The sequence below is a fragment of the Chrysochloris asiatica genome, unplaced genomic scaffold, assembly GCF_000296735.1.
Source record: "Chrysochloris asiatica unplaced genomic scaffold, ChrAsi1.0 scaffold00354, whole genome shotgun sequence".
NCBI lineage: Eukaryota > Metazoa > Chordata > Mammalia > Afrosoricida > Chrysochloridae > Chrysochloris > Chrysochloris asiatica.
In genome coordinates, this window is record NW_006408872.1 from 858,526 (window position 1) to 871,420 (window position 12,895).

General features: G+C 46.4%; 1 protein-coding gene across 1 annotated transcript in view; it reads right to left on the reverse strand.

Moving 5' to 3' along the window:
* Positions 1 to 12,895, reverse strand: part of MCM3AP (minichromosome maintenance complex component 3 associated protein) — a 61,513-nt gene that overhangs the window by 13,997 nt on the left and 34,621 nt on the right. Inside the window, exons 9-19 of the mRNA XM_006876115.1 lie at positions 9,680 to 9,842; positions 8,790 to 8,950; positions 8,223 to 8,464; positions 7,777 to 7,979; positions 6,591 to 6,691; positions 5,550 to 5,675; positions 5,230 to 5,343; positions 3,725 to 3,877; positions 2,619 to 2,816; positions 1,914 to 1,982; positions 1,703 to 1,837 (exon numbers count right to left, since the gene is read on the reverse strand). Coding sequence (XP_006876177.1) covers positions 1,703 to 1,837; positions 1,914 to 1,982; positions 2,619 to 2,816; positions 3,725 to 3,877; positions 5,230 to 5,343; positions 5,550 to 5,675; positions 6,591 to 6,691; positions 7,777 to 7,979; positions 8,223 to 8,464; positions 8,790 to 8,950; positions 9,680 to 9,842 — 1,665 coding nt within the window. The remainder of the gene's footprint in view (positions 1 to 1,702; positions 1,838 to 1,913; positions 1,983 to 2,618; positions 2,817 to 3,724; positions 3,878 to 5,229; positions 5,344 to 5,549; positions 5,676 to 6,590; positions 6,692 to 7,776; positions 7,980 to 8,222; positions 8,465 to 8,789; positions 8,951 to 9,679; positions 9,843 to 12,895) is intronic.

Here is a 12,895-nt window from a genome sequence, read left to right on the forward strand (position 1 = left end):
CTACTCCCGTAAAGATTTACACCCTCGGAAACCCTGTACAGGGTCGCTATGGGTCGAAACCGACTCAACGGCACTTAACAACAACAACAACAAGTGATATATGGTGTGTTGCTGTAGGTTATGCACTAGATTACTAACCACAGGATGACAGTTAAAACCCACTAGCCACCTCCTCAGAAACCCTATACAGGGCTGCTAAGTATCAGAACAGACTCAGAGGCACTTAATAACAAGTGACATAGATAGATTTCCTAATGAACTTATTAACAAATCAGAAACATGCTGCTTTAAGACACGAATCATCACTTAAACTTTCTGAGAAAGCCACATTCTCCTCTTTGCTCAGATGTTTAAGAGATGAGAACCCGTCTTCTTTCCTTAACCTGCAAGTGTTCAATGCTAACTGCTTAAAACATAGTATGTTCTGAGAACTTGGAGCCTTTATACACGCTGGTGGGAATGTATACCAGTGCAGGTGCTGTGGAAACAGTCCAGCAGCTCCTCAGTGACTTCAACACAGCTATCCCATAACTCAGCAATCCCACCTCCTCGATATAAGCCCAAAAGAGCTGAAAACATACATCTCCACAAAAACTTGTAGGTTCATAGTGTCATTATTCACAATAACCAAAAAGTGAACACAAATGTCCTCCAAATGATGAATAGAAAAAGATTTAAAATGTGATCAATCCATACAATGGAATATTATCCAGCCATAAAAAATAAAGAAAGGGAAAAAAAAATGTTGTGATACATACTATGACATGGATGGACTGTGAAAACATTACGGCCCAGTGAAAAATGTCAATTACAAAAGACAAATATTGTATGATCCAACTGATGTGAAAGGTCCAGAAGAGAGAGATCTATGGAGTTATAAAGCAGAATCTTAGTTTCTGGAGGCTGGAGAAAGAGGGTAATGGAGAATGACTGCTTTATAGCACAGGGTTTCTTTTCAGGGTGATGAAAATACTCTAAAACTTATAGTGTGAATGCATTTTAAAAACTACTGAATTACACACTGTGACTGGGTCAATTTTATGGTATGTGAATTATGCATCAATAAAGTTATTGGGGTGCTGCGGGGCCACAAGGTTGGTTTGAACCACAAGAACAGTGATTTGAATTCACCAACTGCTCCTCAGAAACCCTATACAAGTTCGCTATGAGTCTGAACCGACTTGACGGCACGTAGCAACAACAACAGAGCTGTTAAAGACAAACAAACTAAAAAGAAAAGTGCTCTACAATAGCTTTAAAAAGCATGGTTCTTGGCTCCAAGAAATTATGTCATGTCAGTATTTTGGTTATTTTCTAAATAATTGTGAAAGCATATATGCCAATATGGATTATTACTTTTTAAGAATACCGAAAGTTGTTTTCTATAAGAATAAGAAATGACACTAACAGACAAGCGATGAATTTTCTTCACCAAGAGTCTAAAACAAGGGGACTCTGGTCAATGCACCAGAGCTTAACCCTAAGTGACCATCAACTTGTCAGCGCTTTTGGATAAAGACTATTGCTGCCAAGATCATAGAAGAAAAGTTGAAATAATCTGAAGTATCCACTTCAAATCACGAACAAACTAGATAAAGTCTAAAGATGTCCAGCTGCCCTGCGTTGCTGCTCCAGGGACACCAAGAGGAAGAAACCACTAACTCCTCCACCTTACTCCCCACCTGCTCACGAGCTGCCTGACCTGCTGGGACTCTCTGGGGACAACTCTTCTCCATCGGGTAGCACCAATACCAGCTTCCAGAACACGTGCTCCCTCCATCTAGGAAGGTGCTCGGCCACAAGGGTAGGCAGGTCCAAGGGTGCCCATGCCACATCCCTGTGGGGACAGAACACTGCAGTAAGCTGACTGAAGCCTCAGGCAGGGCAGCCATCACCGGAACTCTGAGACTCACCTCAGCAGCTGTTGGTAGAAATGCTGGACCTTCATGCGGTGAGCAGCAGTGTCCCTGAGCTGCCTCAGTCTGCAGAGAGAGAAGCGTTAAGCCTATGTGAGGGGCCAGGAGGGTAGGGTGACTGGTCTGGAAGGGTCACTCAAAGGACCTGTGGGCTAGTGAAGAGAACACTGAGGGATCTCATGCAGGGAGGGATGGGTCAATTTACACTGTAAGGAGCTTGCAGGCTGCAGGGAAAGGTATGACTGAAGAGGGAGGGAGGATTGGTAAGATGTGCTGAGGGAGCAGAGGGTGTAGGGTAAGCAAGCTGCAGTGCGTGAGAAGAGCAAGAGAGCCAGGAAATGGAGCAGGGAAGAGCATGGCGAGAGGTGGGGGCCGGGTGGGGCCTCTGGCTTTACCAACAAGAAGGGAAGGCTGGGTAAAATACAGGGAATTCATGACAAAACTTCCACTGATGTGACTGGAGTAGTCAGGGAAAAAGGCACATGGTACCTGAGCCAGGAGTCCTAAGACTGCAGGGAAGGTCAACTCCATACACCCAGTCTGCAGGAGCCCCCACTGTCATCACGTAAAGCCAAATGGGGTTAAGAGACCAAAAAGGCCTTAAAGGGGTTAAGGTGAGGTTGACCTGGGGGTAGGAGGCTCGGGGGATGGGGTGGGTGCTGACCTGGGGAAGATCAGAAGGGCCTCGTGTGAGGGGCTGACCTGGTACAGGAGACACCCAGCTTGCCCGCGTGGCCCAGGTTCAGGAGGCCCCGGGCCAGGTTCTCTGCAGTAATGGTGCACTCAGCACTTGGGGCCAGTGATCTCAGTCGGTTGGCCATGTCCACACCACAGGGGGCTGCAGGGAAGGCCCGCATCTGGCGTCTCAGCTTCTTTCTGGCGGCAACAGCATCCCTCCACCTGGGTATACACCAACCCCAGTCTAGTGCCCTGAGGTCACACTGCAAAGACAGGCTTTCCTGGCAAAATAATTAGGTCTCTATGTATATAGTTCAGAACCACCAGCTGTTCCTTGGAAAGCCTATACAGGGTCGCTATGAGTCAGAACCTACTCAACAGCACTTAACAACAACATACATATAAAGCACTGTACGGTAAGTGTGGACTGCAAAGTCACTTTAAACCACAACGTCGGCAGTTCAAACTCACCAGTCGCTCCTCAGAAACCCTATACAGGGTTGTTATGAGTTGGAACCGACTCAATAGCATTTAACAACAACAAATGTCTATATAATGGGAGCTTAGTGGCTCCATACCACAAGCAATTGGCCTGTAAACCACAAGGTCAGCGGTTTGAGCATGCAGCTACTCCGCAGGAGAAAGATAAGGCTTTCTGCTCCTGCACATACTTAAAGCCTTGGAAACACGATAAAAGGTTGCTATGAGTTGGAACCAACTCGATAACACTTAACAACAGCAATGTAAAAAAAAATGTGTGGGTGTGTACACATGTGATTATGTGCATGTGTGTATGTGATCAACTTTTTTTTAATTTTCATAGTAATTTTTTAATATAAAATACCCAGTCGTATTTCAATTTCTCCAATTATCTCTGAAATGATCTTTTAAAGGTTTGGAGCCAAAGAAAGTTCATTCTATTACATTTGGTTATTATGTCTTTTATTTATTTATTTTGTTACAAAATCAAAAGTGATCAACTGTTTATGGAAGTATAATCCAAATAGTGCAGAAACAGGGATTCACTGCTGCAATAATACACTGTCTGATCCTCATTACTGATTGAAGAATGTGCTGGTGGCTCATGTACTCTGCCATTTGGTAGAATTTTACCTGGTTACCAGACTTACCTCTTTAGATACCTGCAGAAGCACTGAAGCTCCTGAAGGGTCTCCTTTGCTGTCTGAAAAGTTTCCTGCTCCAAGAATAAGTTCACCAAATGGGCACAGACATCCTCACAGCAGCGGTCCAGACGAGCCCGCTGGTCAGATTCTACTGCACATCTAAAAAAGAGGGCAGTCAATGCAGGAAGGTCATGCCCAGGCCAGGTACCAAGAGCCAAGCTGACCTGGAACTGCTTAAGTCTTGAATTTCTAAGTGCAACTAAGTCTTGTCGTCAAGAGATGCTTTAAGATTTGCAAACACATATATTATACAGACCAGGAACAATGGGGACAACAGAAGAAAATGGTTCAGAGCACATTACAAGGCCCATGGTAGCCCTGAAAACAATCGAGAAATAAGCATTTGTCATAAGAAATACTTAATGTTTAAATGACCATTGAGACAACTGCAAAACCTCCTCATTAGCAATATGAGCCACCTGTAACTAAGTATCTCAAGTCCAGATCCTTGCTGGCTGCTCCCAAGTTGGGTGCCTGTGGTCATCCTGTGGGAGCTCTCAGGGAGAAGTTTTATAACAAAATTTGGCCAGCCAAGGGAACACAGAAGACATTGTCAAGTGTACTGAGACAAAAGCCAAAGTGGTTTCACAGGCTCCCAACAAATATCACCATGAGGCTGAGGCTGTATAGACCCAGCTTCTGGAATTCAGGAGAGCAGTACTTTCCATGCACATCCCAAACTCCAGTCATGTTATCTCCTGAGAGACTTTCCCGGACTGAAAATAGACACAACCTTTGTGATTAAGGCCCTCCTACACTGGAAGGGAAACAGGCTTCCAACCATCATGTCAGGAATTGTCACTAGTTAAGTGACCCGTGGGCTCCAGACTGTTCTGGATCCCGTTGGTGAGAAGCTACGCTACTGGCCAGTGTGGCCCCAAACCCACTCTTCAGCTCATGGGAAGAGTTCTACACAATTGGTGCCTCTTTCCTCCTAAAGCTCGGCAATGCAATCCGAGTCTGTGTCATTGAATATAGTCCTTCCTTGAGGCAGCATTCAGATCTTTGAGCACTTGAAAATGGCAAGAATCTTCCCCTCCTTGAAAACAGCTAAGGAGAGGGGCTGGTTTGATGAGGATGCTATGGGGGATCTTTTACCAGGTGCAGGGTCAGATTGAGATGAAGCCTGGGGAGAACAGTGCAGACCTGCCTGCACTCCCTGGGGCAGCACACACAAACGCCCAAACGCACACATGCACAAGTTATGGTGTTCATTTGGCTACCCAAAAGATACGCTGCTTCTCAAGTGCAATTAAAACCCAGCTACCAGCTGCTCCTCGGAAACCCTATACTGGGTCCCTATGGGTCAGAATCCACTCCACGACACTTCACAACAACAACCCTGAATTGTACCCAGCCCCATGCAGAACGAGCCAGGCAGCCTGGGCCAGGGTCTAGGTGACAACCTTAGCCAGCCTGGCCCTGCACACAGGTCCCCACGAATCACTCACTTCAGCTCCTGGGCAGCAGTCTCGTTGATACATTCTGCCACCGCTAACTCCGTCAGCTCTGCAGCCAGGCCCTGGCTCAGCTGAGTTAAAGCCAGCTCTCTCTCCTGTTTCAACCTGAAGTTACAAGATAAAAAGCACAAGAGTAACATCTGAGAATAACTTGAAGTTATCAATGGAAACGTGGGTTATGTGACCAAGCCAGTCAGCCTGTCCTTCCTGCTCCACTAGGCACCAGGACTCCTAGACGGTGTAAGTGCGGGGGAGCGGTCAACCATCAGGGTCAGCATCTCCCATCCCTCCTCCTTTGGGCCTGCACTCACCTCTCCTCCTCTGCCCGTCGCTGTTCCTCCTCTGCCTGCACCTCACTCACACCCTCAACTGCAGCAGCCCTCAGGATGCCCTCAGTGGCAGCTGCCAGGAGCTCCTCCGCAGCCAGAAAAGACATGCTGCAGAGAGAAGTGCCACTCAGCAGCCGATGGGCAAAGGCCTCAAGCAGCCAGACAATGAAGCTCAGTGCAGCAGAAGGCATCACTGCCAGCTTTTCAGCATCGAAAGGGAGCACATGGGGCCACGCTCATTTCTATTCCATCAGAAGGGCTGCATCTAACTGAGACGCACAGCATCCTGCACTCTCGGAAGAGGTGATCCTTTGAGACTCATATCCACAAAATGCAATAGCAGCCTCCCTTTCCCTGCCCCCTCCCCGTGCCCCACTGAGCTGCTGGGTACACTGGGAGTTTACAAGACTCTTGGGACCCTTAGGAAAATCTGGTTTCACTCATTTAACAAGTTTATTAGCTTTACGAACGTCATTTTGGAGCTCAGAAAGATTTTGATTACCAATTCTGTTAATGTTTGAAGCACTCAGCAGAAACAGATAAAAGTATACTAAACTTACACTTACAGTTTACAATGTCTGAGGAAATTTCATCATTGTGTAAAATGGAAAGGGTGCACAACATTTAAGGGACTTAATCTACCAAATTATAAACTAAGTGAACCTTAACCCAGGATTAAATAAAAGTGAGTGCTTTTAATTTTCACAGAAAATGAACTAATTTTATGACTTACTCAATTTCTTATTTGTAATTTATGTTTAAAGAAAATAGGTTTTAAATGTATGACTTTTAATCAGCTATTGCTCAACAAGTACACACATGTGGAAACTACACACCAATGGAAGTAGGGGGTCAGGAACACAGGCGTAGACACCCCTCAGGACTGGGGGTGATGGGGACCTGGCCCATGTGGCCTCTTTAGGGACACAGAACACTTTATGAGAAAAGACATGAAGGGAGGCGGCAGTGCATGAGCAGTCTTAGAATAGGAAGGGCCAGCATGCACTCCAGGCCAGCACTCACCCCATGGCTGTGGCTGCATACGCGGCCCCGATGGCGCCAACCTCCTGAAAGTCCCTCTGGAGGGCCTCCTGGATGATCTCGTCCACCACCTGAGCAATGTCCTAGAGACAGACGGACACGCCATCAGGAGCGGGCACTGCACACACAGAGCAGCCTTCCATACAGTCTGGCTGGCAAAGAATCTCAAATCCACAAATCACAGATGAGTGGATAATCCAGCCCACAGCCTGGAAGACTAAGGCCTTCAGAATCTTACAAAAGGAGAAGCAGGTCCCTTCAACATAACATCCCTTCACAGTCTCCACCTGGGGACCACCAAGCACTGACTGCAGGCTCCTGGGACAGAGAACATGACCACAAGGGCTGTGCTGCTACTGGGTGGCTTCCAGAGATGAGCCAAGGCCATTGATAGCTCCCAATCGGTCTCTGAGTGAATGGGTTGGCAACGACCCCCACTCAGATCCATGGTGCCCTGGCCAGCGCCTTTTCCTAGCCATGCTTCTGTCTAGGGACCCTGACCCTAGCTGCACCTGCCGAGCAGTCAACATGGTACACTCAAGGCCATGGTCGTATGGACACTAGGGACCCCAGTCCATTGCCCGCCTGACCCCCACACACTCAATCCACTTAATCTCAGCTCTTCCACATGGCCAGGCACAATGGTAACAGTTAGGTAAGACCCGTGAGGACTCTGGACAGAGAGTGAATGGACAAAATGAACCTCTCAAGCATCGCTGTGGCCTCTGTAGGTGTGGAGGGGGCTCCAGTGATTTGTGGGTTGGCCCTGCTGCATCACGTGCTGGCTGACAGTCTGAAGCCAGGTTAGCACTGGGTCCTTCCTTGTTCCCTGTCTGTACTGCATGGTGCAGCCCACCTCATGGTGAAGAGGGGGAACATACGTTTATAGAGTGCTTATCATGGAGGGCCAGTACAGGCTGATTTCAACCTTTAATAAAGGCATCAGCTACTACATCTGTAAGTCCTTCAGCTCACTCCAAAGTTTCAAAGCCAGTAACTATTACAAGTAATAGATAGAAAACCTCACACAAGTCCCCTTTCTTGAAGCCTCAAGGAGCACAAAACCACAGGAGTGCTTTGTGCAGTGACACCCCCAAGACCACACAGAGGTCAATCACTGACACCCATGCTAGACAGCATTTGAAGTTTGAATCCTGAAGGTCCCTACCGCGTCAGAGTACACGGGTGCCAGCCTCGGTGGGAGGAGCTCCGGCTGCATGGGGGGATGGAAGAGGCTGGGTGCCACAGCTGCAGATGGAGCTGGGAGATGAGGCAGAGATCCTGGCAAGGACATGTGGGCCAGGGACTGCGGAAACAGCCCTGGAGAGGGCACAGTGGACTCTGTGTGGCGTTCCTCACCTCTCCCACCACCTGGAGGAAACAGAGAAATGCAGGGCTTGCATGCAGGGACAGCCAGGCCACCACACCAGCTACCTGATTCCCTTACCCCGGAAAGGGAGTCCACTGCCATGACCAAGGCGGTGGACGGTGAGGTCCTCAGAGACAGCCAGCAGGATGGCAATCACTGAGTTATGTTCACACTCTCCACCCCACAGATAACCAAGAGACCACAGGGAACCTACAGGGAACCCTCCACCCAACTGCCCCACTCACTGGTAGTCTCTGCGCCAGGTCTCTGGAGGCCAGTGGTCGGCTCTGTAGCCAGACTCTCTCCAACATACTTGTTCTGGGAATTGAAGCTGCACACAGGTGTGTGGCAGGGGGTAGGGGGCAGCGGTCCCCCATTCACAATCTCCCCGACTGATACCATCAGCTTCTGGGTGATGAACACAGACTTCTTGGCTTTGGACAAGCCCTCTGGTTCCAGGAACACCGACCGGTTCAGCTCAACACAGCTGCTCAAGTGCCAAAGAAACCACACATATGCCACACATGAGATGATGCCTCACCTTCTACACAAGGCCATCAACCATGCTGTCCTTCACCCCACAATGGAAGGAGGAAGGTGCAGCCAAGGCTGATATAGCAGCAGAGGCCTTAGTGTTCTCCAGGAAACCAGACCCATGTGGAACAGCACTCCTGCTCAGACAAGGAGGGAGGGCAGCTCCCCAAGGGCTTCAAGGTTTGGAAAAACCCCAACAAGCCCATGCTTCCCAGCCAGGCCCACAGCTGGTGCCCTCAAGGAAGAGAGAGCAAGGAGCCCGTGCCCCTGGAGCTCACCCATCAGAAGCAGCCAGGCCATGGTAGCTGAGGAAGTCAACCGCTTCATCACTGTCTTGGAAGAGCAGCATGCGCACCACACTGTCCAGGGGGAAAGCAGTGGACCGCTGTGTGCTCACCGTGTAGGCCATATTGAGGGCCCTGAGCGCGTCTTTGCGGATCTGGAGGGAGAAGTGAGTTTGATCCACTCACATATCCAACCCTGTCCACCCCTCTAATCCCCACCACAGAAACAGCTGTCTCAAATGAGGGCAGTCTCTTCCCAATCGTAACACATCCCTCCCCGACGGAAGCTCAAGGGCTCCCTGCAAAGAGGACAGGTACTCCTAACTTCCCAGTCATAGGGGTAGCACAGAGGGTAGGAGAGACGGGGTACCATGGGAAGTGAGGTGACAGGCAGGCAGGGCTGCTCTGGGATCACTGAGGCTCCACAGTGGGAGCTGCAGAGTGACTCTGGGAATGCCAATCCCATGAGGATTTACACAGTGCAAACCTCAACTTCCTGTTGTCTCTGTAACCCAGTGCCCAGAGCAAGTGCTGAGATACTTACTGAGGCAAGTTCAGCATCAGCAGGCTCATGCCACAAATTTAGATCAACATTACTATGTTCTTGAAGGTTTTCAATTTGTTTTCATAGAAGACAACATGCTGTGTTGGCATCATAAAGAGACGTCTCTTATCTGAACCACAAGGATAGTATTCTCCTCCACATACTGTCATTTCTGACATAGTCAGTAATAACACGGGTAGCCCATGGTAGAGTAGTCAAAGGATGACACACAAGAATCCCAGTCTGCCCAGCAACGTTGCCAGAACAGAGAAGCACCTAACAGTATGTTAAGCAACAGTCTGCTTTCTTCCAATTCTGCAAGCATACCTACATCACTCACCTGATTAAAGTAACAATGTAAAAGACAGGCATTCAGGTAAGAGGCAGACTGGACCAGTTTGAAAAATCTCACGAAGTTGTTACTATTCAGCGCAACAAAGGCCTGAACGGCAAATTTCACCTCGGAGGAGTTTCTAACAGCAGGAGGAAACTGTTGCACTTCTCTGTTAAATAAAAAGATAAAAAAAAGTATAAGGTAGCATTAGGAGGTTACAACCAGAAAAACAGAAAAAAATTAGTATTGGAACAGCTCTGGAGAAATTGGAGCCCTCATCCACTGCTGCTGTTGCTAAGTGGCATTGAGTTGGTTCAGACTCATAGCATCCCTGTACAGAGTTTCTGAGGAGTGTCTTGTGGGTTTGACCTGCCAAGCTCATACTTAGCAGTCAAAGGCTTATGCTATAGCACCACACCAGGACTCTATCTGCTGGAAATGGAAAATGGTGCAGCTGCTGTGGAAAACAGTTGAGTGGTTCCTCAGAAAGTTACACAGAGTTCGAGGCAAGATGGCAGAGTAGCCAGATGCACTACAACAAAAACATTGGAGAACAAGTGAAACAGATACAGATGGTTATTATCTTGGAGCCCTGAGCTTCAGAGGCTAGGACAGAGAGGGGGACTGAGAAGTAATGACTGAAAGAGGAAGCTGCACAGGGGCAGCGAGAGAAGAAAAATAGGTGGGCTGTCAGCTGGTGTGGAGTTTTTGCAGGCACAGGACTCAACTGGATGTTGATGACAAAAAGGTGCTGTTCTCCCTTATTCCCTTGTCCTTCCGGTAGCTGGGGGAATGGGCAGTCCAGCCATACCCAACCTAACAGCCAGTGGCATCCACTACTGCGCATCTTTGACTATGCCTGGGGTTGGGTGCTAGAAGCTCACCCCTGGTTCTAGAGGCACATGCACACGCCCTGAATTACTCGACACAGAGAAGACAGAACTGAGTTCACACTTTTGGTCTTCTATCACATTCACCAGGAGACAGGTGGTGAAAGTTTGAGAACACACCAACATACAGTCATCAATTAACTATAAATACAATGAGGCAGTTTCAGTTTACACAAAGAAACAAGACTGAGTGTCTCTAATAAGTAACCAAAATACAGTCAGAAAATATACTACCAGAAGTGGTTTCAGAACTACTTGATAAGGAATATTAAAAGAATTGAGAGAAATAACAAAAGCAAGAACACACAAAAACTTTAGAAGCATGAATGTAAAACTAATGTTCTCCCATGTAAACATAATTCACAATAAAACATTTAAAAATAAATTAAATTAAAAAAATAAAAACTTTAGAAGCATTCAAGAGAACACCACAAGCACGATCAGACAAAATAAATGAAAATTGGAAACCATACAAAAACAGCTTTAGAAAGTCAGAAGATTAATACTAAGACTTCAAAAATAGACAATACATTAAAGGGTAAAGAAGTATAACTAAATCAATAGAAGGCTGAATAAGTGAGCATGAAGACAAATCTCTCAATACTCATCTTCGAGTGGAACAATCAGAAAAAGAAATAAAAAATTGGAAGATTTATGTGAGACACTATCAAGAGGAATAACTTACGTTTGATTAGATTTCCAGAACAAGAAGAGACCAAAAAATAAATAAATTGTAAAAGAATTAATGGAAGAAAATTTCCCTAACATCACAAAAGATGAAAATGTAGCCAACCAACAAGTTTAATGAACTCCCAATAGGACAGACCCCAAAATAAAATCACCAAGACATATTATAATCAAACTTTTCAAAACTAAAAACAAGAAAAAAGTCCTGAGTTCAGATCAGAAAAAACAAGAGTTACCTACAAAGGAGAACAATTAAGACTAAGCTCTAGTTTCTTAGAGCATGCAAACAAGAAGGCAACAGAATGACAAAGACAAAACACTGAAAAAAAAAATTGCCAACCAAGAATCGTACCCAGCAAAACTGTTCATCTAACTGTGTGTGTGAAATTAGGGCATTTCCAGATAAACAGAAATTAAAGAATTTGCACAAACCAGACCAACTTTAGAAAAAATATTAAAAGAAGTTCTTTAGACAGAGAACCAACAACAGCAGACAATAACCTGAGGTTTACATAAATGACAACATCACCCAGAAATCAACCCAGATAAAGAAATATTCAAAGTAAAACAAAGTTGTTGTTAAGTGCTGTATACAGTTTCTGAGGGGCGGCTGGTGAGTTTGAACCGTCTACCCTGAGGCTCAAACCAATCTTGCATTCTAGTGCTTACCCTACAGCACCAGAACCCAGATATGTTCTTAAGTGCCACTGAGTCAGTTAAAACCCACAGCAACCCTGTACAAGGTTTCTGAGGAGTGGCTGGTGAGTTTGAACTGTTGACCCTGTGGTTCAAACCAACCTTGCATTCCAGTGCTTATCCTACAGCACCACAACCCAGGTATGTCATTGTTAAGTGCCATCAAGTCAGTTCCAACCCATAGTAACCCTGTATAGGGCTTCTGAGGAATGGCTGGTGAACCTGAACCGTTGACCTCGCAATTCAAACCAACTACACAGTCTAGTGCATTAATCCACAGCACCACACCAGGAGTCCTACAACCCAGATATAGAAGTATTCAAAGTGAAACAAACTTACAAGACTGAAAATAGAGAACCAGAGATACCAGCTTGCACAACAAAAAACCACAAAGTGGAAGCATAGAACAATGCAGTTACAGAACTTTCAAATGAAGTGGCAATCAAATAGATGTCAAGACAAAAAAAAATATTCAACTTAACTATAACCCTAAAAGTAAACCAAGCCTTACTTACTCTTAGCCCTAGTCCAACCGCTAACATTAATCCTAGTCCAGCAGGGTAGCTAATTATTTAATTAGCTCCATTTCATGATATATTGTAAATCCTACCCTCTATGCCTTTGATTAGGGCGCTCTGGTAGCACTGTTGTTGTTGTTGTTAGGTGCCATCGAGTCGGAGCTGACTCACAGCAACCTTATGCACAGCAGAATGAAACACAGCCTGGTCCTGGGCCAACTTCACTACTGTTGCCACACTTGAGCCCATTGATGCTGCCAACTGGCCAATCCATCTTCCTCTTTTTCTCTGACCCTCCACCTTAGCAAACATGATATCCTTCTCCAGAGACTGGTACTTCCTGACAATATGTCCGAAATATGAGAGACAAAGTTTGGCCATCTTGGCCTCCAAGGAGCACTCTGGCTGCATTTCTTCCAAACAGATCTATT